The 24,982-nt window shown below is 33.9% G+C and overlaps 2 protein-coding genes across 5 annotated transcripts in view; one reads left to right on the top strand and one right to left on the bottom strand.

The window, feature by feature from the left end:
* The first annotated feature begins 509 nt into the window (after positions 1-509).
* TTC19 (Tetratricopeptide repeat protein 19, mitochondrial) lies at positions 510-5,851 on the top strand. 3 transcript variants are annotated; one of them, XM_051212623.1, is made up of 5 exons: positions 510-1,104; positions 1,150-1,288; positions 1,388-1,490; positions 2,569-3,144; positions 4,333-5,851. In XM_051212623.1, exons 3-5 carry the CDS (start codon positions 1,438-1,440, stop codon positions 4,808-4,810), a joined length of 1,107 nt encoding a protein of 368 aa, XP_051073370.1. In that variant the 5' UTR covers positions 510-1,104; positions 1,150-1,288; positions 1,388-1,437; the 3' UTR covers positions 4,811-5,851. The 3 variants fall into 3 exon arrangements, with proteins under 3 accessions (XP_051073370.1, XP_051073371.1, XP_051073372.1); XM_051212624.1 differs by having other exon boundaries at positions 1,150-1,735; positions 2,569-5,851; XM_051212625.1 differs by having other exon boundaries at positions 510-1,490; positions 3,811-5,851.
* A 219-nt stretch (positions 5,852-6,070) lies between these two features.
* The window catches only part of MORN2 (MORN repeat containing 2), a 29,382-nt gene continuing 10,470 nt past the window's right edge, over positions 6,071-24,982 (bottom strand). The window contains exons 7-11 of one of the 2 annotated variants that reach the window (XM_012937162.3): positions 23,294-23,442; positions 21,299-21,439; positions 17,421-17,771; positions 16,315-16,443; positions 14,803-14,989 (exon numbers count right to left, since the gene is read on the bottom strand). In XM_012937162.3, the coding sequence (XP_012792616.2) occupies positions 14,882-14,989; positions 16,315-16,443; positions 17,421-17,771; positions 21,299-21,439; positions 23,294-23,442 (878 nt within the window). In that variant the 3' untranslated portion in view covers positions 14,803-14,881. Of the gene's footprint in view, positions 6,253-14,802; positions 14,990-16,314; positions 16,444-17,420; positions 17,772-18,174; positions 18,218-21,298; positions 21,440-23,293; positions 23,443-24,982 lie in introns of those variants that run through there. The other variant, XM_051212607.1, reaches the window with a different exon arrangement.

The following is a 24,982-nucleotide window of genomic DNA, read 5'->3' as shown; positions in this document are numbered from 1 at the left end:
GGGTAGTTAAACGTCGGAATTCGTGGCCGACTGAGCTATTCCAAACGGCTTCCCAGGAGTCCATTAAGAGAAAAATTGACATATTCTTAGGGACTCAGGACAGTATCTTACCATAATTTACCAACCACTTTTTTCTTTTATCATTAAATACACCTAGATTATTTCCTGGAGGAATCGGTTATCCAATGCCACCAGATACGGAAGCCCGTTAAGCGAAAGCCTTTATTCCGTCCAGAACCATTTGGGTTGGTTGTCAGACTCAAGGTTAAAATTACGAGCAGGAGTGGGGTTAATCTCCATTCAGTATTTTTGACATAATTGTTATTATACTAGAAGGATATAGTTACTATGTGAGATATAATGTAGAACGATATAAAATTCTTTGTTTTCGAATTACGAGAGGGTACTTTTCGGACCAACCACATATAGTACTCAAGGATTGTCATGCGCCAGAACTTTCTTGCTTTGATGTCGTTTATTTTCTCACTGGTGAATCTATAACTTGTGGACGACCTTTGGTCGACGCTTAAGTGACATTGTGAGTGTCCACCTACAAACGCGGACTGAATGAGGGTTGTAAAAGTGTGAGGGAATAGAATCATGATTTACAGTTTATGGTTATGGTTAGGAATTCGATTTATGGTTTTTATTACGAACTGTCAGCTGAAATGCCAAGACGCTATGTAGCCAAATTGATGTGTGAATTTCGCGCCAAAACCCAAGTCCCGTTATCTTATGTCTAATTGGTCCGTCCATAAATTATAGTCTCGTGTATTTCAGTCTTCAGTAGCATACCTCCTGTTTTCATAAGGACAGGTCAATCGACCTGTGTTTACCCTTGCGATCTCCAGTACTGTGAAAACTCGATCTAAGATTGAGTTTATGATTTCAAAGCGATCGCTTTGGAATTTTAAACAGGTGCTGGTACTACGTGTTTTGGTAGAGAATTCCAATAATTCATTACTCGGTGCAAGAAGCGGGACTCGGGAGGTGGACGATATGGTCTCGGTTTTTGAACCTTCTTACAATGTCCTCTCAGATGAGCAGTCCTAGAGTGAAGAAAAATATAAGACATAACGGTACTAAAATAATCGTTTGTGTTCGGTAAGTTAGTATCAAATCAGCCTATAACCTGCGGCAAAATAAAAGAACTAGGTTAATTCGTCTCCGTCTGTCTTCATAATATAGGCGAGAGACCATTTAGCATTCTGATTCCTCGCCATTGAATTAGTTTCAAAAAGGATTCTCTGTTTGAATCCTATATTCCGAATGCAGCCTCACGAAATTTGTAAGTAGAACTAAATGCTTAATTTTCAAAATCTGATTGTATGTACCGATTTGGGCTTTTTAATCAAATATTTTACCAATACGTTTTAACTATTTGCAGGTGTATTGAAGAATGTGGTGAAATGAAGTTTGGTAGTGTATCAGTTTAAAATGCTGAAATATATTTCACGGTTTACGAGGTTTTATCGTTATCGTGTTTACAGGTATGTCGAACTTTATGTTTTAAATGGAACTGTCTGTCTCTACCTTCAGCCAAAAAAATTATTTTGTTAAAATGAACTCCTAATTGATTGCCTATCATTTTTCGGATTTCCTTATACTTTTGTGGATGCATGAATACATCCAAATGAACCCCAGTTTTTGTAGTTTCATATCAATGAGAACGGCTGCTAAGACTTACTAAAATCACTTCATTTGTTCGTGTTAGGAGTACTACGGCAAATTTCTTGTACGTTGTAACATTAATGTTTAAACACTAAATTTAATGTACTTTGTTCGCTGAATGCGGGTTTCTGCATGTAACTTTGAAGAGCACTGTCTAGTGTTTAATGATGTTATTTAACTCCCGAAATCAGAATGGTTAAGGAGAGGTTTGAAACTTTTCTGAAGTGGGGGGAGGGTCTAAAGGAGGCGTTTTATCACTGAAGCACCTGCTTTTTGCTATTACATTCACCCCAACTTGTGGGTAAATGATGTTCATATTGATGTAATAACTTGCCGGGTAGTTCTACAAAACACAGCAGTCATTCTACTTAAGTATGTAAAACCGTGTTATCACTTCCTGCTCACACACAGACACTAAGAAAGTATCTTTTCCAAGGGCCCTGAAAATGAAACTTGATTGAGGGGGAAAGTTTTGCGGTACATAAATTGTATCCTCATAGCTTGAGTAATTTCTGCTTCAGGCTCATCACTCGCAACTTCGTGAGTTTTCGATGTCTTAGCTCCTTACTTTTAAGACCTCAACATTAGCACCGGAAATAAGATGTACTATTTCTCGGTCCGGCCTTTCCGGGTCTCTTTTCTCGTTTTCAGTAGGCCGTATTGATGGAGATACTGGCTATTCGTGGGGAACGTCTTACTTCTACTATATACCAATACAGTCATCACTATAGTTCCGCTGTCGGACTTTAAATTTATTATCTATAGTTTTATTACTCTTCGATGTAACGAACAGCAAGTCACTTTGCCTACGAAGTAATAAGTTTGTTAACTATGTTACTGTTAAAATAGAGAAACCCATGTTATTTAAACTCTAAAACATTTATTTTTATTTCTCAGTTTATTGTGTACTCAATCCAGTCCTCGAATTTCGCCAACATTTACCAAAACTTTGTCTTTTACTGTATCATTTACTTGGTGGCCATTGGAATTATGGAAAAAGAAAGATATACACGAACAGTGTCAACAACTATTCAATAATTCGTTATTTCATATAGCTACGGGTGAATTCAGTGTGGCAAATGATAAATTACATGAACTACTGTGGTTTGTCAACCAGTCTTATCAAAATCATGAGTTAACCAATCGCGAATACATCGATAAACGTGCACGGATATGTTCCGAGATGGCAAATCTAAATCTCCTTATGGGAAATTATTTAGAAGCAGAAAAATTAATTAAACAGACAATGGAGGATTGTTTAACAGCCAAAATATCACCGAATGATGCAATGTTTATTGAGCTGTCACTTAAAATGTCCATGCTTTTCGAAAAGTCTGGTAGATTAGATGATGCTGAGAAGGGTTTTCGATTTTGTATAGAAAACCAAGAGGAAAAGTTAACAAGTTTCGATGAAAGTATCGACCATATAAATGAAAAAGCTTTACTGGGAATGTGTTGTAATTATTTCGCCAAGTAAGTCCTGTTAATGGTTTTTGTAAATACAATTAAATGAGACTCTTCATGGTCATTTGGCCTGTCCAGTTTAGGTTGGTATATATTTTTTAATAATTCTTCCCGTGCTGATAGTATAAGCTAAATTATCGTAAAAATATTTAGCCGTCAATTGAAATATTCAACAATGAATTTGATTGCATCCTCTGAGCTAATCAATTTTAGGGGCTTTTTACTGGATGCGTAATTTACCAATTCCGGATTTAAATGACCAAAAGCATCAAATGTCTAGGTTTCGAGATTAGTTTTTTTTTCGTAATGAATCGTTGAGCTGTCATTGTTTTGATGTCGACTGACTCATTGGGTTGACTCATGGGGCTCCATCTACTAACGGCGTTCTACTGCGTTGTGGAATAGACCTCTAGGTCAGATGCTCGGAGTGTAGCTCCCTGAGAAAACCACCTGCTTCAGTTTGAGGACCCGTGCGGTATTCAAGCCCTCATACTAATCGAATAATGAAGTGTGGCGCATATATATTTGGTGCCTCCTTGTACCAATGTGTATGTGTTTAAATAAATAAAATACAAATTGAAACAAATAATGTTTCATTTGTACGGTAAATCTAGTAAACAAAGTGTAGCTAGCCAATAATTCCAAATTTTTGCACATTTTATTATGTCTTGCTAGAATGTTCAGTGAAAAATATTAAATCTTACAAAGCATGCGGAATGTCGATGGTGTGTCCGGTGTCAAGTAGATGTCGAGCTATTGCACTGTTGAAGGCCTTATTCCCTCGCAGACTCAAGTTTTCTGGAACATGCTCAGAAATGCGGACATGCACTCTTCTCTCAGTTCTTCCAATGTTTGTGCTTTGGCACGTACATGTGAAATGGTAGATGCAGTTGGAGCTACTAAGAAAAGAGGGCTTGTCGATTTTGGTTTGTTGAAGTGAGCAGTTCGTTTGCCATACTGTCATAAGTTTTGCTGCTGGGTAGGTGATTTTCAACGCAGAGTTTATTCTATGATTAATTATTCCAGCAATTTCATCACCTTTGAAACGTAAGTGTAAGAAGCAGGTTTTCCTTTTTACTCCATCGTATTTTGTACGAGGATCGCTTTTTGCATATTTCTGGATAAATTTCAATGGGTATTATTCATAGCTATGGAAAATTGCGTCCAATTACTTACATATTTGTTTTTAATTCACAGATTTCTCTTTGCTAATCAAAGACAAACAGAAGCTTTAGTTTATGCTCAACGAGCTTATGAAATTGCCAGTCAAATTTATCCTTCAGACCATGCAAACTGTTTAAATTTATTAATTGATATTAGCGTTATCTATGCTGATTTAAATGTATTTACAGAGTCTCAACGTATTCTTGAACAAGTTATTCAAACAAGTCAAACCAAGTATCAATTTTTCATTGATAATTACTCTAACGATAATGAACTACTGAAATCAAACGTTTCAAAACAACGTGAAATGCATGAAATTGTGTATACTCTAATACATTCAATATTACAATTAGCCGTTGTTAACGTAATGTCGAAAAAACTAGAATTTGTGAACCAGTTATTATTACAAGCTGATCACATTATTAATCAAATTGATCAGTTGGGTTTAAAAGTCTCTACGCACCGTAAACTTATTAATGATTTCAAAATGGAACATCATTTTCAAATCTAGAAATGTTTTCGACTCCCTCATCTTTGTTTTTTCTTTCTTCAATTTTGTATAGACATTTATATGAATGTATTTTAGAGTGAGTTATATTATAAATGACTGAAATTGTATATTTGAGTGACGTGACAAGGTTACTTTCTTATGTTCACGATAATTGCTGTAAATCATTCTTTTTTCATACCTATTTATCATTATATCTTGTTGATAAGTACCGCTTAAATGCTCTTTATAGTTTTACAATTCAGTTTGTTTTACTGTTATGAGTCCGAAATTCCTAATTCCCTTCATAACCTTTGCTCTTTTCTGGCTGGTTACTTTTTGATTCAGTGTTACATCATTTGTTACAAGATCACTAACATAGATTATATTTCCAAACAAGTACAGTAATACCACTTCTTGTAGGTAAAATAAAACTATATACAAAATGTCAGCTTGTTAGGTATGTATATTAATAACGTTTGTTACATCCGAAGAATAAATGAATGGTAACTGCTAGGAATTATTTATTTATTTTTATTGGGTAACTATAAGAAACTAGAATATATGTATTCGTATCCCTTTTATTATGAGCTTTCATTTGACCTTTTGGCTACTGCAATACGACTTACCACTCTTAACTTATTCCCGATTTATCAGTTGCATTATCTCACACAAACACTTTGACTTAATCTTGCTTAATTATTATTCCTCATTTTATAGTGTGATGTAGTCTGATCTGCTTGTATATAAGCCTAGTATATCTGAATCATACGATTCAGTAAGAGTCTGAAATTGTTTTCTGGACTGAACGGGCTGGGTTAGGTGAGGACCAATAAGGACTCGGAGTTGACTCAAGGCTATTCGTGCTGTATAACGCATCATTGGTTTAGCACATGGACAAGGTCATATAAGTCGGTGTTCTGGTCTTGTCACGTGATGTTTGACGGGCCATAGGACATAACAACGTTTGAAGTACTGTTTACCGTGTATCGTTACGTCGCATTAGGTTGATATCATTTGTAGAGTTAGCGTTTGAACTCTCCATCATTGGGCATGAAATACGTGACCTTTGATTAACTTGTTCAGACATGTTTTTGATTGATCAAATACTATTCTTATTGTTCCGTTGTACTATTTAAACTTGGATTAATTCTAATTTTAATATTCTCTGAAGAAGTGACTTACACTAAACCACGAAACGTCAGAAAATCTAATTTTCTACTCATTGGGATATCACAAATATATTATTTATTTAATAGTATAGGAAATTAACGGTAAGTTGGATGAATTATTAGGATATATATATTTCATATTTACAGATTATTTATTATTACTAGCTGTATACAAAATAGGTTTCCTTGTACAAGTGGTGAGAAACATACATAAATCATTACTTGTTTGTACTTCACACTCTGACTCTCGTAATATCCAACTCTTCGACGTTATCCTAGGTGGAGAGAATTCGTCTACAAGATAACATATATTGAGAAATAACCTCTTTAAAATAAGTGAAAATATTATATTAACTTATTCAGAAATAGTAATGTCCTGGTCAAGCATGTAATTATTTTAGTGTGCGGTTTAAGTAGTAAATTGTGCTGAAATATTTAATATTGTCCTCTCTTACTCATAAATATGCTAAGATAACATCTAATGAATGTTTTGTTCTAGATTATTTAGTTTATCAAACATAAATTTATCGTTTCCTAGACCATTATTACCTCATATATTGTGTTAATTTATCATTTCAAGTTGAATCGTTCTAGTCACATGCTAGAAACTCTAAACGAAATGATTTCCGTGTTTAAGCTATATTAGCTTCAACAGTCTTTACTAATGCCACTTCAACACAAGCTAATCAATGTCGTAAAGAATTCATATGAATTCAAATAAAAGATCTCAGAGTTATCTATCAACAAGAACGGAACAATGGTATGATGTATCTTTATACACAGCATTCCAGTCGATAGATGTCTTGATTTCGTTAATGATTTAGTAGAGAATGATATTACTCTATTTCGCAGATGTCCATTAAGCATTAGTTTAATCATGAAATCCCTCAAACTACTTAAATGTAACACTTTTCAGCTTCGAAGGGACCTTATATAAACAAACGAATGGAGTAGCTATGGGACATCCAGTATCCCCAATTGCTGTAAATTTATTTATTTCCCACATTGAGTCGCTTATTCTTGCCAGTACCATCAGACCACTCATCTGGCTCAGATATATAGATAACACAAATGTCCTCTTTAAAAAGACTTGTTAGCAATTTCTCCAAACACATAAACACGCTCTCAGAACACATCAAATTCACTTTCGAAATGAAGATGAGCATGGTGAACTACCTTTCTTCGACAGTTCAGTTAAAAGTAATTCTAATGATAGTCTCAATCTAACCATATACCGAAAACCGACACATTCTAATCGGTATATCGATTTTAACCCTGCACATCCATTCGGTACGAAAATTTCCCTAGCCCTGGATCTCTTCAGAAGAGCAACCAGGATTATTACTTCAGAAGAGACAAACTAAAAGGAAAAGAGAATACAATAAACATCCTACGTTTTAAAATTTTCCCTAAGAATATTATAAAAAACTTATCAATACAAAATTGTCCATCTGTAAATAGCAATCTTAATGAAAGTTCTGCCCCCAAATGCCCTGGTACGGCCGAGAGTGGGGAGAGTTCGCTCTCCCTCTCGAAATGCCCTCACATGACCACGCGTATATAGCCTCTGCCAGGGAAGTCCTACTCACTGCCTTCTCGTGGCGGGGGTGTTTACAAAAATGAGAGGACAAAAAGCGAATGTCCGGCGCTTTAACCGGATTCCAAATCAATGGTGCACGTAGGCTCCAGTATCCTGCGGGAGCAAAAGGCGTATGAACCAATTGTTGGTCACCGGCTTCCATGGGACTGCATCTCCTTACGATGCTCCACTGCCTTGTGGGTTAGACCTTCAGGTCACAGTCTCTGGGTGTGGCCCCCTAAGAAAACCACCTGCTTCGGTTTGGGCACCCGGGCAGTATCGCAGCCTTCACACATCGAATGAGATTTGTGTGGCGCATATGTATTTGGTGCCTCCTTGTACCAATATCTATGTGTTAAAATAAATAAATAATGAAAGGTCTTGGATTAGTACTGTGGTTTTACCTTGCCGCCAAGGTACGACGGAGGAATTACAATAGTTATTGAAAACGTACAAAATTAAAGCTTTCTATAAGACAATCAACGCTCTAAGAAACGCTGTAGTTAGAATAAAAGATACGGTCAAGTTCACTTCCACACAAAATTGTGTCTACTGGTCAGGCTGTATCGATGCGCTCTATATTTGAGAGTCTTCCCGTGAAATCTCGACTCGTGCCAAAGAGCACTTAAGTTACATAAAAAGACCTAATAATCATATAGAATTGGAAAATGTACAGATTAAATTAGCAATATCAGTACGTGTTATTGTAAATAATCACCAAATTGATATTGAAAACATTAAAATAATTTAGAAGCGAGTAGCCGAAGTGCTTCACATTACGCTAAATCCCTCTGCACTCAATAGGAAAGGTGGTCTGGATATTTTTCATACTTCTTCCATTCGGTTTTTTAAAAAAAGTTTTCAAATTTTGTTTTTGAACTTTATGATTTTTCAACATTCATCTCTTGATTCTTACGTAACTACTATTCTACTGACCATCCATTAAAAAACTCTGTTCCTTCTCTCCTTTTCATATATTATGCAACGTAGCAACTTCTTGATTTATTAACTACTTTGAATATTAATAATCCTCTTTCTTCCAATTACTCAATGTTAATTTAAATGTCACTATGTAATTATTACATAACGTATCCACTCGATGAGTATTATATCATTATTGTAAAACATATATATATATATATATATATATATATATATATATATATATATATATATATATATTAGTGTAGAGCCATGATGAAAAACTAATTGAAAAGAACTTTCTTCGCTCAGTTCGTCCCTTCTGATCTGGAAGTTGAAGAATATTCATTCAGAAGAATTATGACGCCTCTTGGTGAAAGCCAAGATTCTTCGAAACTCATGAGGCTGGTTCCTCTTCTAACAACCAGAGCAACAATTTAAATATGTACATGGAATGCCCGGAAAATAAGGGAGACCGGTAGGACTAACCAAATAGCTGCAAAAATGGGGAAATACAACTTGATGGTTCTCAGAATCAGTGAAATCAATGGGATTCAAGCTGGACAGAAAAGGTTAGATTCGATAGAGATTTCGCTGTACTCGGGTCGCGAAGAGGAAAATGCTCCACACACACACATGAGTTGCTCTGATGCTGTCCAAAGAAGCACGTAAAACACTTAGACGATGGGAAACTCATGGATCCAGGATCACCTAAGCATCTTTTAAAACAAAGAGAAACGGAATCACAATGAATGTTATCCAGTGCTATACGCCAACCAATGATAGCAATGAAGATTATAAAGATCAGTTTATGAGAGGCTGTAGTCGATCGTGGAGAAATGCCCAGGAAACGACCTGACCATGATGATAGGAGACCTGAACGCCAAAGTTAAAATAGATAACACCGGGTATGGAGATATTGTGGGACGACATAGACTGACTGGAAGAATGGAACGAAAATGGCGAGAGGTTTTCAAATGTATGTGCCTTCAACAAAATCGTTATATGTGGCACTATCCCCCCACAAGCGCAAACAAAGCCATATGGGTCTCACAGGATCACACTACAGAGAACCAGATCAATCGTGTTTGCGTCACCAAAAAATCCTGAAGGTCGATCGAAGACGTGAGAACAAAGAGAGAAGCTGAACGAACACGAAGAAAGCAATTAACAACAACCGAACAAGAGCAAAGGAAGTCAAGACACAGGCTGAATGCACAGAAGCAAACAAGAGTGAAGAGGAGCATTAAACTCGACAAGCAGAAATACGTGGAAAACCTTGCAATAATATAGGAAAAAGCTGCAAGAGGAGGAAATATGAGACAACTTTGTGATACAACGAAGAAAACAGCATGGAAATATGGCAAACAAGAGCAATTTATAAAGAACAAAGAAAGCAAGCCAATCATTGGCATTCAAGAACAGTGGGACGGATGGGTAGAACACTTTGAAGAATTCTTGAATAGATCAGCCCCACTGAACCTACCGAACATCGAGGCAGCACACACAGACTTTCTTACAGAAATCAGCATGGCTATCAGACAAAACAACAGGGGAAACTCAGCAGGATATGGCAACATACATGTTGAAGCACTAAAGCCAGACATAGAAGTAACTGCAAAGATGCTCCACGTAATATTCAGGAAGATTTTGGAGGAAGAACAAGTGCTGACAGACGAGGATGAAGGATACCTCACTAAGATATCAAAAGACATGTTAGCAAGTGTGAGAACTACAGAGGTATCACACTACTATCAGTGCCAGGAAAACTTTTCAACAGGGTACTGTTGAACCGGATGTCGGATTCAATAGACATCCAACTTTGAAATCAACAGGCTGGATTCAGTAGGAATCGGTCGTGCATAAACCAAATCGCGACACTACAGATGATTGTTGTGCAATCAATTGAATCGAACTGGCCACTATACACCAACTTCTTTGACAATGAGGTAGCATTTGACAGCGTGCATAGGAGAACCTTATAAAACGTTCAGCACTATGGCCTGCCTAGGATCATCAACATCATATGGAATCCATACGAAAGAATATACTGCGAAGTTGTGCATGAAAAACAGCTGACAAATGCATCCGAAGCGAAAACCGGTGCCAATTAATACTGCTTAATTTTACCCTTTCTCATTTCTAGTGGTCGATTGGATTATGAAGACCACATCTCATTGGAAGCACGGAATACAATGAACAACTTGGATGCAGCTAGACAAATTAGACTTTACAGATACTTTACTATCTGGTCTTTCATTCATAAAATCGTATAAGTCGTGAATCAAAAGAATATAATAAAACATGGGACTACTCATCCTGACTTCAGCTGTTCTGAATAGAGGATAAGGAAAGGGTAGCGTTCATTTGTGTATCAAGTTTTCGAAATCACAGTATCCGAGGCGGAGTTAGTGTAGGTAGCTTCGGGAGATATAGCGATGTCCCCTATCGTACGATGTGCATTAAATAAATGATCAGGCATGATGTATTTTCGAATAACCCTCTTATAAAAGTCTGTGTTGTGGAGATCCAGTGTTTCTTGAAAAAGTCCAGGAGAGATGGGGGCTTAGGACTCTGTGAAATATTTTATCTAATCAGCGTTGAATAAAAGCTTCTCAGAAACATTTAGAAAGTGAGAACATATATCACATTTCTGATTACCTATCCTGCTTTTATGTTTAGCATGGTTCAAGGACCATCCAGAAGACCAAGGCCATCTGAAATACTATAATTACCCTTGATTTTATGTACGCAAACTGACCTTGCAGTAAAGGGTTCTTTTCACACTTCACGCCTTTCCTTTCATGATCAGGTTGCCGTGTGGATTTAGCCTGGGGTTATTAGAAGAACTTAGGAAACCGATTCAATGGTTCATTTAGGAGACTTATCAGTCTGGTTATTAGTGGTTCCATACAGTTTAGTTATCAGCACTGTCATCTTTAATAGTGACATATGTAAGTACAACCCTGAATGAAGTAGGATAATTTTACCCTATATGAAGAGCATCTCCGAGGTCCTGAATGATTTAATTAGATTATTAGGAACGGGTGTAGACCGCGAGTCGAAAAAATCGTTGCAAACAATATTATGATCAGAATGAAGTTTGAGGAAATTGTAGTGATTTTAATAGTTAAGTTCATTAGTTCATAAACTAGACCACCGTTCAAAACCTGGACGGCCGTTTCGTCTTAGCCTGGGACTCAGCAGAGTGCATCCACCACCGCACACGCGCGGCTCGAACCCAGGACTTTCGGTCCCGCACGCAAAACGCCAAACCTCTAGACTACTGAGCCGATGTCGTGGATGCACATTGCTAAGTAGTCTCATACCGGGATGAAACGGCTGTCCAGTGCTTTCAGGTTTTCAATTGTGGTCTATCAAAAAATATTCTCCAAACCAAAGAAAATCTCAACATCGTTTACAAGATAATTTGTAATAGCTGTAACAAAATCTATATAGTACAATATAGCCGCCCTTTTCGTCTGTCTACATGAACACCAGTTAGCTATTTAACGATACGACATAGGTTCGCTCATATTAATGCAAGTGAATAGCTATAAATATGAGCTCGACGGATGAAACATCAAAATATTATACAAAGAAAGCCAGAGAATATTTGGAAGCCTGGCACTCCAATCAAGTACAAATCAATAGAGACACGTCGAAATCCATCAAAGCTTATCACCGAATTAGAAAAAGGACTAACAACAAGGACAAAAAACAACCAAACCAAACATACAAGCAACAACCACATCGTTATGGATAACAACTAATTAAATTCCAGAGATACGAAACAAGCTGTTATTCAGTTGTGGGAAACTTCTATTTATCTACTTTTTTCGGAGTACGTACTGATGATCCTGTTCAGATGAATAATGAAAAGGTTTGCAACCAACTATCCAGGTCGGAGTCCACAACATCAATATAGTTTTTATTAAAATTTTTTTTCGGGATTATATAAAGCGATTCCGTCTTAACTGAATATAAACGTTTGGGCAAGTAGTTAAGCTTACTTAAACGTACTTATTAAGTTCACCGGAATCCATATTGACATTACAGGTACCTTTAGAATTAATCACATTTTCCTGTATACAACATCTGGAAAGTATTTCCTGAACTTTTTCTTCCTTTATTTATTACAAAACAATAAATTATATTAAAAAATTTATCCAAACTTTTCATTATTAGTCATTAACTCAATCAAATCACTGTCCAACACAAAAAGACATAATCACCTCCACCCCTGTGTATTCTTGTCTGTAAATGCATCATAATGAGCACCTATTTGAAATCATTCTCTTTTGCACCAGTTAAATGATACAGATTATATAGAATTGAGTTTTGGACATGACAAGTATCTTATAATTATACACACTGTATGAATATGTTATTGAAATAACTATAAATATCATTCAATTTAGTTACTACAATCATTGACATAACATAGAAATGTCGTAAAATTAGAAAGGAATTTATTAAAAAAATTATGTTTCACTATTCTTACTTTGATCTGTAACTAATAGAAACTTGATATTTAGTTTTGAAATTTTTCATACAAATTAATGAAGTGATAGTGTCTATGTAATAAATAACTAGTAGTTAAGTACAATAGTTAACTCTAACAAATATTCACTTAAAGCCTGAATAATTCTCTTTACTATTTTCATATATGTATATGGTATTGGATGAAAACAATTATTGTTATTATTATTATTATTATAAACAATAAAGGTGATTGAAAAAATATCATAATAAGCACAAATCAACTTACCCATTTTCTGAAATATCAATTTTATTATATCAATGACAACTAGAAAAGTGTAAAGTATTATTTCATTGTGCAAAGTGTATTAAAAATCTATTACATAAGTGCAATATACAATTGCTTTCATTTTATTTGCTAGTGAATAAAATAGAGTTCTTTAATGAAGACATATGATTACAAAAGCAATTCATGAGTATAGGGAAGAAGTTTCACTTACTTATTACTTTGTGTATAAGCTTAACAGCAATTTTTATTATTATCAGGTATTTTGAAACGGTAATACAAAAAAGAACAGAAAAGGACCTATTAAACAGAATACAACTACACAAAACAGTGCATACTATAAACAACAATGTTTTCTGACAAAGTGAAGACCAAGGTAAGGACGAAAACGATCTATTGTACAAAGAAAAAGCTAGATAGTCTAAAAATCAATTCGGCAATGTGATTTTGATATATAGAGACGGCAACTCATTATAAGACATCTGATGAACTGATTGAGGGTTATTTCAGTTCCTTATGTAAGAGCGACGCAACATCATGCAGCATTATTGCAACAAACTTTCAAAGAAAAAAGCATTGGAAATTTCTTGAACAATAATGTTACATTCCAGTGATCTTTATTATGATTGGCAATGCAATATAAATATATAATCTAAGCGCTGGTCTTACAATTATTATTTTTTCCTACTAATTGGTTAATAGATTTAATCTGTAATATTTTGTTAACTCACTGGAGATTGGTCTAAATCTATAGAATCTAAAGCTTCATTAACAACTTAATTTTTTAATTACTCCGAGTTCACTATGGATATTCTCACTAGGAAAAGTAACTCACAGTTGTACATGTCCATTTATTTAAAACAAAATATTTAGCATCATCGGTCTGTTGTCTAATTTTTATGCAAATAAGAGTGAAGAAGATATCATATACACATCGTATAATAATACACGTGTTGTGATTTATAAAGTGGCGTTTATTATCTAAGTTCTGTCAAGGACATGAATTTTCCATATATTGACTAAAAAACAGTTCGAACTTAATTTATTTCCATAGTGTAATGTCAGGTACATGTATTTCTTTTCAATCCAATAGTTTTATTACATATGGGTTGTGAAGTAGTTATTTGTACAAGTAATCTATTGAAACCTCAAAAATTACCGCGAAACTATAATTTATGAACAAACCAATCAGATTTAGGATAACAGGTCTTGGATTTTGGCGCGAAATCCATTCAACCATTTGTCTAAATAGTGTTTTGACATTTTGGTTGATGTCAGTTCATGATGAAAACCATAAATCTAATCTTTAACCTTAACTATCAACTGTAAATCATAATCCTTATTCTTCAAACTACTTTATAACCCTCATTTAGCTCTAGTAATTAGGTGTATATTTTCAAGGTTTACTAAGGCGTCACTCAAATGTCGTCTAAAAAATTTCATTATATTGATAGATGACTACATTTAAAAAAAAATCAGTATTTTGATTGGTCTGATTGAACAAAAACTTTTTAAATGGATCATTTAAGATTGATCATTTAAAATGCCGCTAAAATAAAATATAATATTACATAAATAATTAATCCATTGACTATATTTTAATAAATGAAAACATGAACAGAACTATCCCTGAAATTTCAAATTCGTAATGATTCTTAATCATTTGGTGTTAATTCATTTAAATCAATATTTAATTGTTCAATATTATTAGATGAATTCTTCCATAATTTAGTATAACAAATCAAAAATAAAATTGCATTTGACTAACAATGAAAGCGTGAAAAATATAGGAATATTCACGTGATGACAACAACAATAATAAGTGTATGTGTGTATTGGTGTGTGTAGGGGGGGGGTAAGCGGAGTTGGAAACAAAAAATGAAATTGATCGATAAGTGTGTCATACAGTAGTACCAGAAATATATAACATGAAAGTTATAAATGGGAGAACATATTCCTTTTAAGAAAGTAATTTATTACTGTACATCTAACATGGAGGCATATTTCAATTAGATATGTTTAAAACTACTTAAGAATTCAGTGATTTTAAGTGCTGTTTACTTAGAATAGATATGACTTGATAGTGTGTTCTAGAAATTACAATTCTATAACATATTTCTAAGAAAAAGATGTACAACATTTAAACTTAAAATCCTTAGTATCGCAAATAAATTAAACTATAGAAAAAATATAATTTTCGAATTCCCCAGTCATTTTATTTCCAAGGTCGTTGCAAATTAGACACATTCGAAAGACTGTAGATAATTTGGGGGAATAAAGTTCAAATATTGTTTATCTTCAATTTTATTAAATAGAAGTTATTTTTCAGTCACAACAAGATAACTAAGTATGTCTATTTATGAGAATTACGTCCAAAAAACAATATTCAAACCCAGTTATTACTTAAATTTTAAATTGAAATCGGGATTTAGTGTTTCACGTATTACAGCGGTTCTTATGACTTTTAATATTTTCAAAACATTTCAAAATTAATCTTAAACTTCATCCCATTTATGTACAAAACACGTATTCGAAATCAAAATTAACAATATTGAGTGCATAAAAGTGCGGGAATGGATGTTTAATTTACTTTTGGTTGTTCACACTCTGTCAGCTGGAACGCTTAAAACTCTCATGAAGTTTGTGATTACTTGACAGCAGTAAATTTTTGTACACTTTTGAAAATGTATATTCCACCAAACCAGTTTTGCCAAAGATGTTTCAGATATAATGTGTATTATTCATTGATGTGTACGATACATATATCAGTCATTGAATGGTGATTACATTTATTTGATGAATGAGAAATCTGTTATACAAGTTACTTTAAATGTAACCACATTTTATTGAAAATAACAGTATTCACTTGTTTTAAAACTACAAGTTACTCTCTTTAATTAGATCATTGATAATGTATGTTCTAAATGAGTATGAAATATTCAACTGTCAACAGATAGTACATCTATTTAATTATTACATATTTACTCATTCTTACTAAAAGCTTCTGAAGCATAGACGTTTTTATATGAAACCGTTAGAATATAAGAAAAATTAAGAATAAAATTGCTTCATGATTACCATAGCTTACCTCTTCAAAATTAATTTTTTGAATTTGAGCAAGTCGAGTTTCAATTTCATTGAGGCGTTTTTTTACTTCACGAGTTTCTTGGTATTTACTGAGTGCATATTCTCCTGGGCGTATAGATTCGTTCAGGATCTTCATATAAATAATGTATAAACAACATATTACACTAATTAGTATCATTAAAGAAGGAAATTATATTTAAAAAATTCTCAACGATTAACATAAATATAATTCCCCACCATAGTGTCTTACATTACCTTTGTGCACAACTATTGTGAAACTATTCATTGAAATTTTGACAAAGGTTCTTATTAATTAATATTAATCGAAAAATCTAATTAAGTAACTAATTTTAGAAAAATACACTTATGATAAATTAATAAATATTTATCAACCAATAGTATAGAATTGAAGTATTGAGTGTAATAAATCTAATAGATCATAAGTGTTACATTTACATGAGACTTCCTCATTTGAGATTTCGACAATCCAAACTATCGAATCCTCATACATTAAAATAAGATTCATATTGAAAAAAAAGTTAATTCATCAAGAAAAATAGGTTCTGTTTAGTGAATAAATTTTCTAAAGCGTAAGTGCTATCCAACCCCTATGTTGTGACAAGACTGATGACCGTCATTCTTCATAATCATAAAGGTGTTTGTGAACACTTGTTATGACACCTAATGGATATAGTAACAATGATGTACGCACCATATATACATTGACAATTTTGGTTTTCAGAACGAAATAATAATGTTAAAATTATAGATTTTGTGTTTGCATTATCGACTACCAAAAGAAATTTACATATGAAATTTTGCAATGAACTAAGGTTAATTACAAAAACCAATGGACGCCGTTTGTCTTTTATTAGTAACTTGACTAATATCAAGATGCACAGCGAAATCATCTTCATTTTTCGTCAAAATGCTTCAAGTGTCAAGGCACAATCTGAAGAAAGTATCGAGCATTTGTTTCGCGCAACTTGACATTGATGCTTCTAATGTGATTTGAACTCGTAACATAATATCACAAACACAAACTGTATCAATATATTGCAATACGTTGTGATAAAACATTATTTCATAGGTATTTTCAAACAATACCTTGTTTTCTTCTTCAGTTGATCTTAAAGAAGACAATATTTGTGATGTATTTTCATTGTCTATTCTCCTTTGAATTTGAAACTTTTCAAGTTGTTCATCGATTTCATTTAGACGACATAACATTCCTAGCAATTGATTATCTGACTGTTGGCAATTTTCTTTCAACATTAACTGATTAACTGAATTAGGTTTATTGTTTGTAGGATTCTGGTCATCATCATTATTTGGTACTGGCTCATTTAAACATGAGCCACTTCTCTTGGTTCTATTTAAATATAGCTGTAATATACTGCCCATATTGTCTATCGACAGTAATCTATCATTATGAATTGAGTCACCAGATTCTTTGTGCTAAAATGAAATGAGAAAATCTAAAACATTTAGTATGAATCCAAGCAAGAACAATAAGATTTGTAGAGTAAAAATACTTCATTTGCATTCAAGGCTTCGCATCAGGTGCAAACAGCCAAACGTTATATACAGTAATATGATCAATCACAAAGGTATGACATTATGTTATGTTTTTAGTATAAACCAAATCACGCGACTACATAAACGATTATCTAACTGTTTTATGAGAAACAAGATGTCCGTAAGAAAAAGAATGTTAACAACAATTAGTTATAACATTATAGTTATTACTTTATATATAATTCATCCGGCTGTCTATGACATTAAATATATAATGTTATCCGTTCAAAGGATAATTTACTTCTGGTATGAAATTCAACAGATAAAACGGTTGACAACTGACCATCGTTTTAGGAGACTGAAACTAGTAATACCTCCTTAACCTCACCACAAAATATGTTGTTACCATTTTATATTTAAGCAAACTTTGAGAGATAACAGATACACTTGACAATTTCAAGTGTTCCATGTGACCTACTTTAAAAAAACACTTGTATGAAGGGAACGAAGTTGAATTTACTTACATCTGATTGACCGCCAATCTAAAAATTCGTTATTCAATGGTTTATGAAATGATCAAAGATCATTAAGAAATGATGTGTCATATGAATTGAACTGTGATTAGTTGTTAAATGAAAACGGACAGCTCGTCTGTAATTTATGATATAAAGAAGTATTTCTACAGATTGTGCGGGGAGTCTTATTTTCAGAAATTTCAAACAAATAGTGTTGGAACAGGCGTAACTGGATTTTTGTTAATTTTTTTTGTCATGTCATACAATCCCAAATCAATTATATAAGGATTCACGTTTGAGTAAATTGCAACTAAATATCTCAAATCTTATTTGACTGACAACATCATATATAGATAATTGTCAAGAGAAACTAGTAAATTTAATCGAATTGCACACTTAGACTAAATTTATGTCGTAATGCTGACTTCTTTTTTGGGTTTCACTATGTGTTTGCATGTACTTCTGTTATTAAAACCATCGTCTACCATAAAGTTTGATTCTCAATCGTTGGTCAGGATTGTGTAGTTGTGTATCACGTGATCCAACGCATCTCGTCCGTTATTCAGTCGATTGCTATTGTGCTATCGTATTTTGTATCAGAGGACAAAACATTTTTCGTGTTCTGTTAAACATAAAGGAAAGAATGATTTAAAGCAGAAATCTCCGTATTGAGATTCCATCGTCAGAGTTACCAGCAAAGCGAATAGGAATTTTCCAGTTTAGTTGGGTGACCGTAGACTTTATCATGAACATATTGGATCCCAAACTATATATGGAAAAGAAACTTGCTCAACTTTTACTATTACCATGGTTGTAATGCTTAGTCATACAAATCTCTCCTTCCCTTTCCACTTTTATTTGCCTCGAGCCTGCCAATCCGTATCTCTATGGCTTTTCTAATTGCATTTCCTTTTCAAAACTAAATTATACCGCTTTATAATCTATTTCAGTAATTATAAATACTTATCTCGATTTTATATGGTTATCGATTAGTTTCTAAGATCAATCTCATTTCGTTTCACGGTCTTTGAATAAGTACGATTTCCTTTCTTTTTTCTATGTTATAATGTTCAAGCAATTATTGCAAGTGACAAGCACGTAATTAAATTATCATCCAAAAAACCCAAGTGTTTGAGGTTGTACAGATTTAAGAAGAAATGTCTTCTAGATTGAATGCTACTTTGTTAATATCTGGTCGTCGCTCATTATCATGTCGGAATCGCTTATCACTTATACTCAAAACGAGGAAACACTGCATTTCCCACGACGCGAAAGTAAGAACACAAGACCGGTACAAATGAAGATTTACGAACCCCGAAAAACGACGACGACGTCTTAACAAGAATAATATCACCGAAAAGAGATCTCTTTCTTGAATCCCTTTCTCATGACTTACATTCATTTATCTTTCACCAAAGCTGCTAAGTAAATTATTGCTTAATGTATAGTTTACAATATTTAATAAACGTGAAGATCATCAACCGAAAAACAAGGAGTCATTGAATTTGAAGTGTGAACTCTTCTTCATGGTTCATAAATGAAATTTATTATTGGGCTGGAGATATTTATTACTTTATGACACTCTACTTTGGGAAAGTAACACAATCAAGAAGTAGTTACTCAGTGCATCCGATATTCTAAGGATCTTTTGAAAATATAATATGGTCAAATCAATACAAGATATTGAATTTGGAAAATGTAGCTTCTGTCATTTTCTTGTTTTGACCACATTTCACTGCAGAAGATAAATGAAGTGAGTTCAAACATGATGTTACTAAAACGATGAAATACACTTTAATGAGTGTTTTGGATGCTATGAAGCGTCAGTAAAGACCAAAATGGCAAGTTCTAATTCTGTTGACCTACACTATCTAACTATTACGAAGATAAGAGAGATTCAAAAGTCTGTTTCAAAATACAAATCGTCTCTGCAACACTTATTTTCATCTTTTTCTATTGCCTTGAAACCTATCAACCTAATAAAAAATGTACTGTGAAGTAGAGAAAATCAGTATGCTACAGATTTTCATTTAATCATCTTATGTTTTACTGCTATGATATTTGTTTTAAGGATTCTCAATCTTCAGTTTTGGGTATTGTGACGATTACAGAATTTTCATAGATTCAATTGCGAAATGATCTTATCTAGACAACTATTAAAAACCTGGAAACACTGAATGGTTGTTTCGTCCTAGTATGGGACACCTAAACAATGTACATCCACGTATCCGTATCCACGAGTTGAACCGAAGACCTTTGATCTCGCTCTCGAAAGCTCAACGTTTAAATCACTGAGCCGAGATCCAAAGATGCAGAAGTCCAACTTCAGTCTACTCACAATATTAGAGACCATCTTATATCGCCTGTGGTTGTTGAACTTCTTTGGTCATGGCTTCTAACTAAAATTCCATGAATTTCATCTTGGAGTCGAGCATACGATTATTATCAGTATAGGGCTTTTCAAAATAAAATTCTTCGTTTAACAATAAAAATGTTTTTAGCGAGTTCATCTCATTACTTGTGTAACCGCTTCACTTTTTGAACGTAATACCTTCCAATTCTCCTCGATAGTATCTCTCTTTGAAGACTTTTAGGCCAAGAAATATTCCAATTTTTCATCTTTTAAATCCCCCATTTTAGTTTATTCATCACTATATATATATGTGTGTAATCGATCCTGTGGGAGCAATCTGCCTGTACATTTTTGGTGGAGTTTTGTTCTCTGAGCTGGATGGTTTGGTTGTGGAGCTTTCATCGTTATTCTGAACTTTAAACACAAATCTGGAGTTTGTACTGACGATGTCATTCAGAATAACGATGAAAGCTCCACGATCAAACCATACAGCTCATAGAACAAAACTCCACCAAAATCATCCACCTGAGCTACAAATCTTCTCCTCTGCCTGTACATTATTTTGCATTAATATAAAAAATTGGAAAAAAATTATTTACTATGGCAACATTCATTTCATTTTGAAGTATATCATTCTGTTTGACAATTTGCATTTCTTCTTCGTCTTCAGCTAGAATTTCTTCTAGTCGTTCTTTATCTTCAATTGTCATTGGAATTATATCCTTCCAATGTGATGCAAGCTATTAAGATATTTATTCAATATGAAAAGATTTATAATGAAAAAAAGATCGACGAGATTATAATTTACGGACGACTTATGAATGAATTTTAAGTGACCTTGGGGGATACTAGCCAATTATAAAACAGTTAGTATAGAGTAAAAATATACTATACAAAACCAAAAAATTAGAGCGAATGCACTTCTTTAACATGGTTTAAAAAATTTCCAAGGTTAGAAAGAGGCTCTGCAGTTCTGAAATCGTAATACATACGATACAGGAACTCATCCATGTGACTCCATAATAGTCGACCTCTGGAGCCATGATAAGGTCGCGAAAATTCTTTTAGCCTCGACCACATTGCTTCTATATTAGTGTGTACTCTGGTGGTGGGGTCCATAAAATACCGCTTATGGATGGCGACATGATACACGTAACCAAGCCTATGTAAGCATCGATATGATCTCCAGTCATCCGTGTATATTGTGGTATCCGGCTGCTCATATTCTCGTATAGTTGGTAGTATCGTTGTAGACTAACGGTTTCTCACCCTCTGAAAGTTCCTTTTTGAGTTGGTCTATCGTATATACCAAGGACATGTTAAGTATATTTATGGAAATGCTACTTACCCAGTCCTCTTTAACACTTCGCCCTCTATTTACTTTGCGCTTTCTAACGGCCGTTTCGTTTAGTTCTACGATTCTTCCAACTCCTCCAAACGACTCATGCAAGATTATCACTTTTATTGTACATATATCTAGACAATATTCACACCACTGAACTGCTGAAGCTTCAGTAACAGGTGCAAAGGTCGCAGCCAGTGTTACTGGTGCCTTTATTATCCAGTTTGCAACAATTATCATAATCTCTGAGTCTCAGTCGGGATCGAGAAAAAAAACTTTCCGTTCTAGTGGACTACTTCCTCCATCATGTATTACATCGACATACAACATCATCAGATAGTCTGCACACGGTCAAGAAGTCATTTGACTACGGCAATCATAAATAAATGAATTTCTTAGTAATCTCATTTGTTGCGGCCGCTAAATTATAAAGTCTTCCTTAAAATCCGTTGTAAACCGATCGTACGTCAGTATTGGGTACTGAAACAAGCGCCGTGAATTTGAGATCGCTCAAAAGCTTCTGACTGGCTCGTCCATAAATTATAGTCTCACCTGGAAAATGCTTTATTATTGGATAGATCCGTTGAAATGTTACCAGTGTTAATGAGAAATAAATAATGAGCTTAATATTCCCTAGATAGTTCAACATCAGTAAGTGAATTATTTCAGAAATTTAATATTGACTTATGTTATTGAGTTCCAGTTACTCAGTAGTTAGTAAACTCAGCTGACTTAACAGTGGACTGTACACATCCAGTAAGATTTCTATCTTAGATATGATTAGTTTATTAAGTATCATACTGAAAAGTTTTAAAAATCAAATTATAATACAAATACAAGTGAACTGTCGTTTTTTGAAGGTGAGATATATGGAATTTAAACTACGGTATAAGAATGATTACTTACAAGTTAGTGTCAACAGTCTTCACATACAAACTCTTAATCCACTCAAACTCCTTTCATAAATTTACTACAAAGTCCTTTTAAACCTTATTCATCTTAAGTGTAGGGTATTGAATAAATGTTCAAAATGTCAGCAAACTGATTATTCGCATTCAGCATTAGAAAATAAACTTAATACTTAGGCTTTATTCTTTATTGACCGATTTTTTCAAGCAATTAACGCAACATTAAATGAAGTTATCTAAGCTATTCTCCATCTCATCTCTGGAATAATGACTTTCATTGCCAAACTTTTAAACATAAAATAACAACTTATCATATTTTCAAAAAAGAAACTCAATATTCTCACCTCGATGTTGCGTTTTACGAAATTCTTGTTATTTTGCCTTGATTTACCGTTGAATGAATTAAATAATGATTCATTAAATGATGTATTTTGATTCCTGAATTGATTACACTGATTGCCTTGCAAAGATGCACTTGAATCAACTTCGATTTCTGCATCGCGCATTGGATAAAAATAAAGAAAAATTTAACTTCATTAATAGGGTAAATATCAACTTATTAATTCAGGGCTAACTGCCAAACAACTGAGTTTCCCACTTAATTTACATTCCATTTGATAAATAACAAAAATCATTAAAAGACTAATTCTATCCTACATGAAAAACATCTCAAAGATCACGAACAGATTGATGAGGACACTAGGAATGTACGTGACATACACACACACAAAATCTTTGCAATCCAAATTATGTAGACCATAGTACACTATGACAAAAGGAAATAGACCAAATGTTATCTATAAAATGAATTGTATCATCTGCGAGAAGCACAAAGTGGACTGTCGTTCTGTCTATGTCTACATGAACATCAGCATGCAGTTAAATGCCGAGATAGTTTCTCACATATCAATGCACATGGACAAATATGGACACGATTTCGACTGGGAAAACGTTGAAATATTGGACAGAAGAAACACAAAGAAGGCCAGAGCATTTTTAGAATCGTGGGACTCTAGCAATGCATAAACCAGTAGACATATCGAAATTGACTCAAAATACCAACCCAATAAGAAAAAGGATCAACAACTCAATGGTCAAAGATCAGGTCAGAGGTGAAAATGATCAAAACAGACAGGTAAACAACGGCTACATGCCTATGGACAATAGGCAATCAAATTAAAGGTTGACAGAACTATCAGCCTATCAACTGTGAGGATGTTCTGATAACTCACTTCTAATTGAAGGGTGTGTAGGTGATGTGTCGATAAAGACAATGGAAGCTTCACCATTAAACTATCCAGGCTGGAGGACAAACATGATTAACATTCTCATCATGTGCAGTGTTCTCAAAGGCAATAAATATGAACTAGTCCAACCGAATTATTCAGTCAAGATATTGGAATATTTATTTTCGATGGCACACTTAAATGTGTAAAATTAATTCTTATCGGAATATGAATTGATTAATTCTTGATAAAAAAACGCATATAAGGCGCTAGTAGACTACTGAGCTCAGTACGAATTTCCATGATCTCTGTGGTGTATGAGCGAGAATGATAATGATTGGTTGTTTTTTTAGTCAGACTAATAGGTAGTCTGACCGGGACTAGATGAGTTATATGTTCTCCTACCCTTATTATTATTATTGATTTTTGTCGGTTTTTGGTGTGGAAATTTACTTACGTTCTAGTCAGTCTGATCACGTATTCTTGGTTTGATTCGTGTTGTAGTCCTGTAGAATAGATACTAGGAGGGTACCTAGTGTAGATATTCGTTTAAAGCAATCAGCGACCCATTCGTGCAGACGAGGAAACCGAGCGTTATAACACTGTCAAATATTAGATCTCATTTTATTTACTAGGGTTTAACAATTAAGATTAAGTCAGTTATTCATGCCAGCAAGTCAAAGTTAACTTGAATATGATTGTTTTGCGAGGTTTAAGCCTAACGTTTACTGAATTTTGTCATTGCTATTTAAATACCGTGCAATATTACTATATTATCGTGTATATTAGATATTTTCTCAGTACTTC

The sequence above is a fragment of the Schistosoma haematobium genome, chromosome 1 (assembly GCF_000699445.3).
Source record: "Schistosoma haematobium chromosome 1, whole genome shotgun sequence".
Lineage (NCBI taxonomy): Eukaryota > Metazoa > Platyhelminthes > Trematoda > Strigeidida > Schistosomatidae > Schistosoma > Schistosoma haematobium.
Note: the sequence above shows the minus strand (reverse complement) of the source record. Positions and strands in the feature narration are given on the sequence as shown.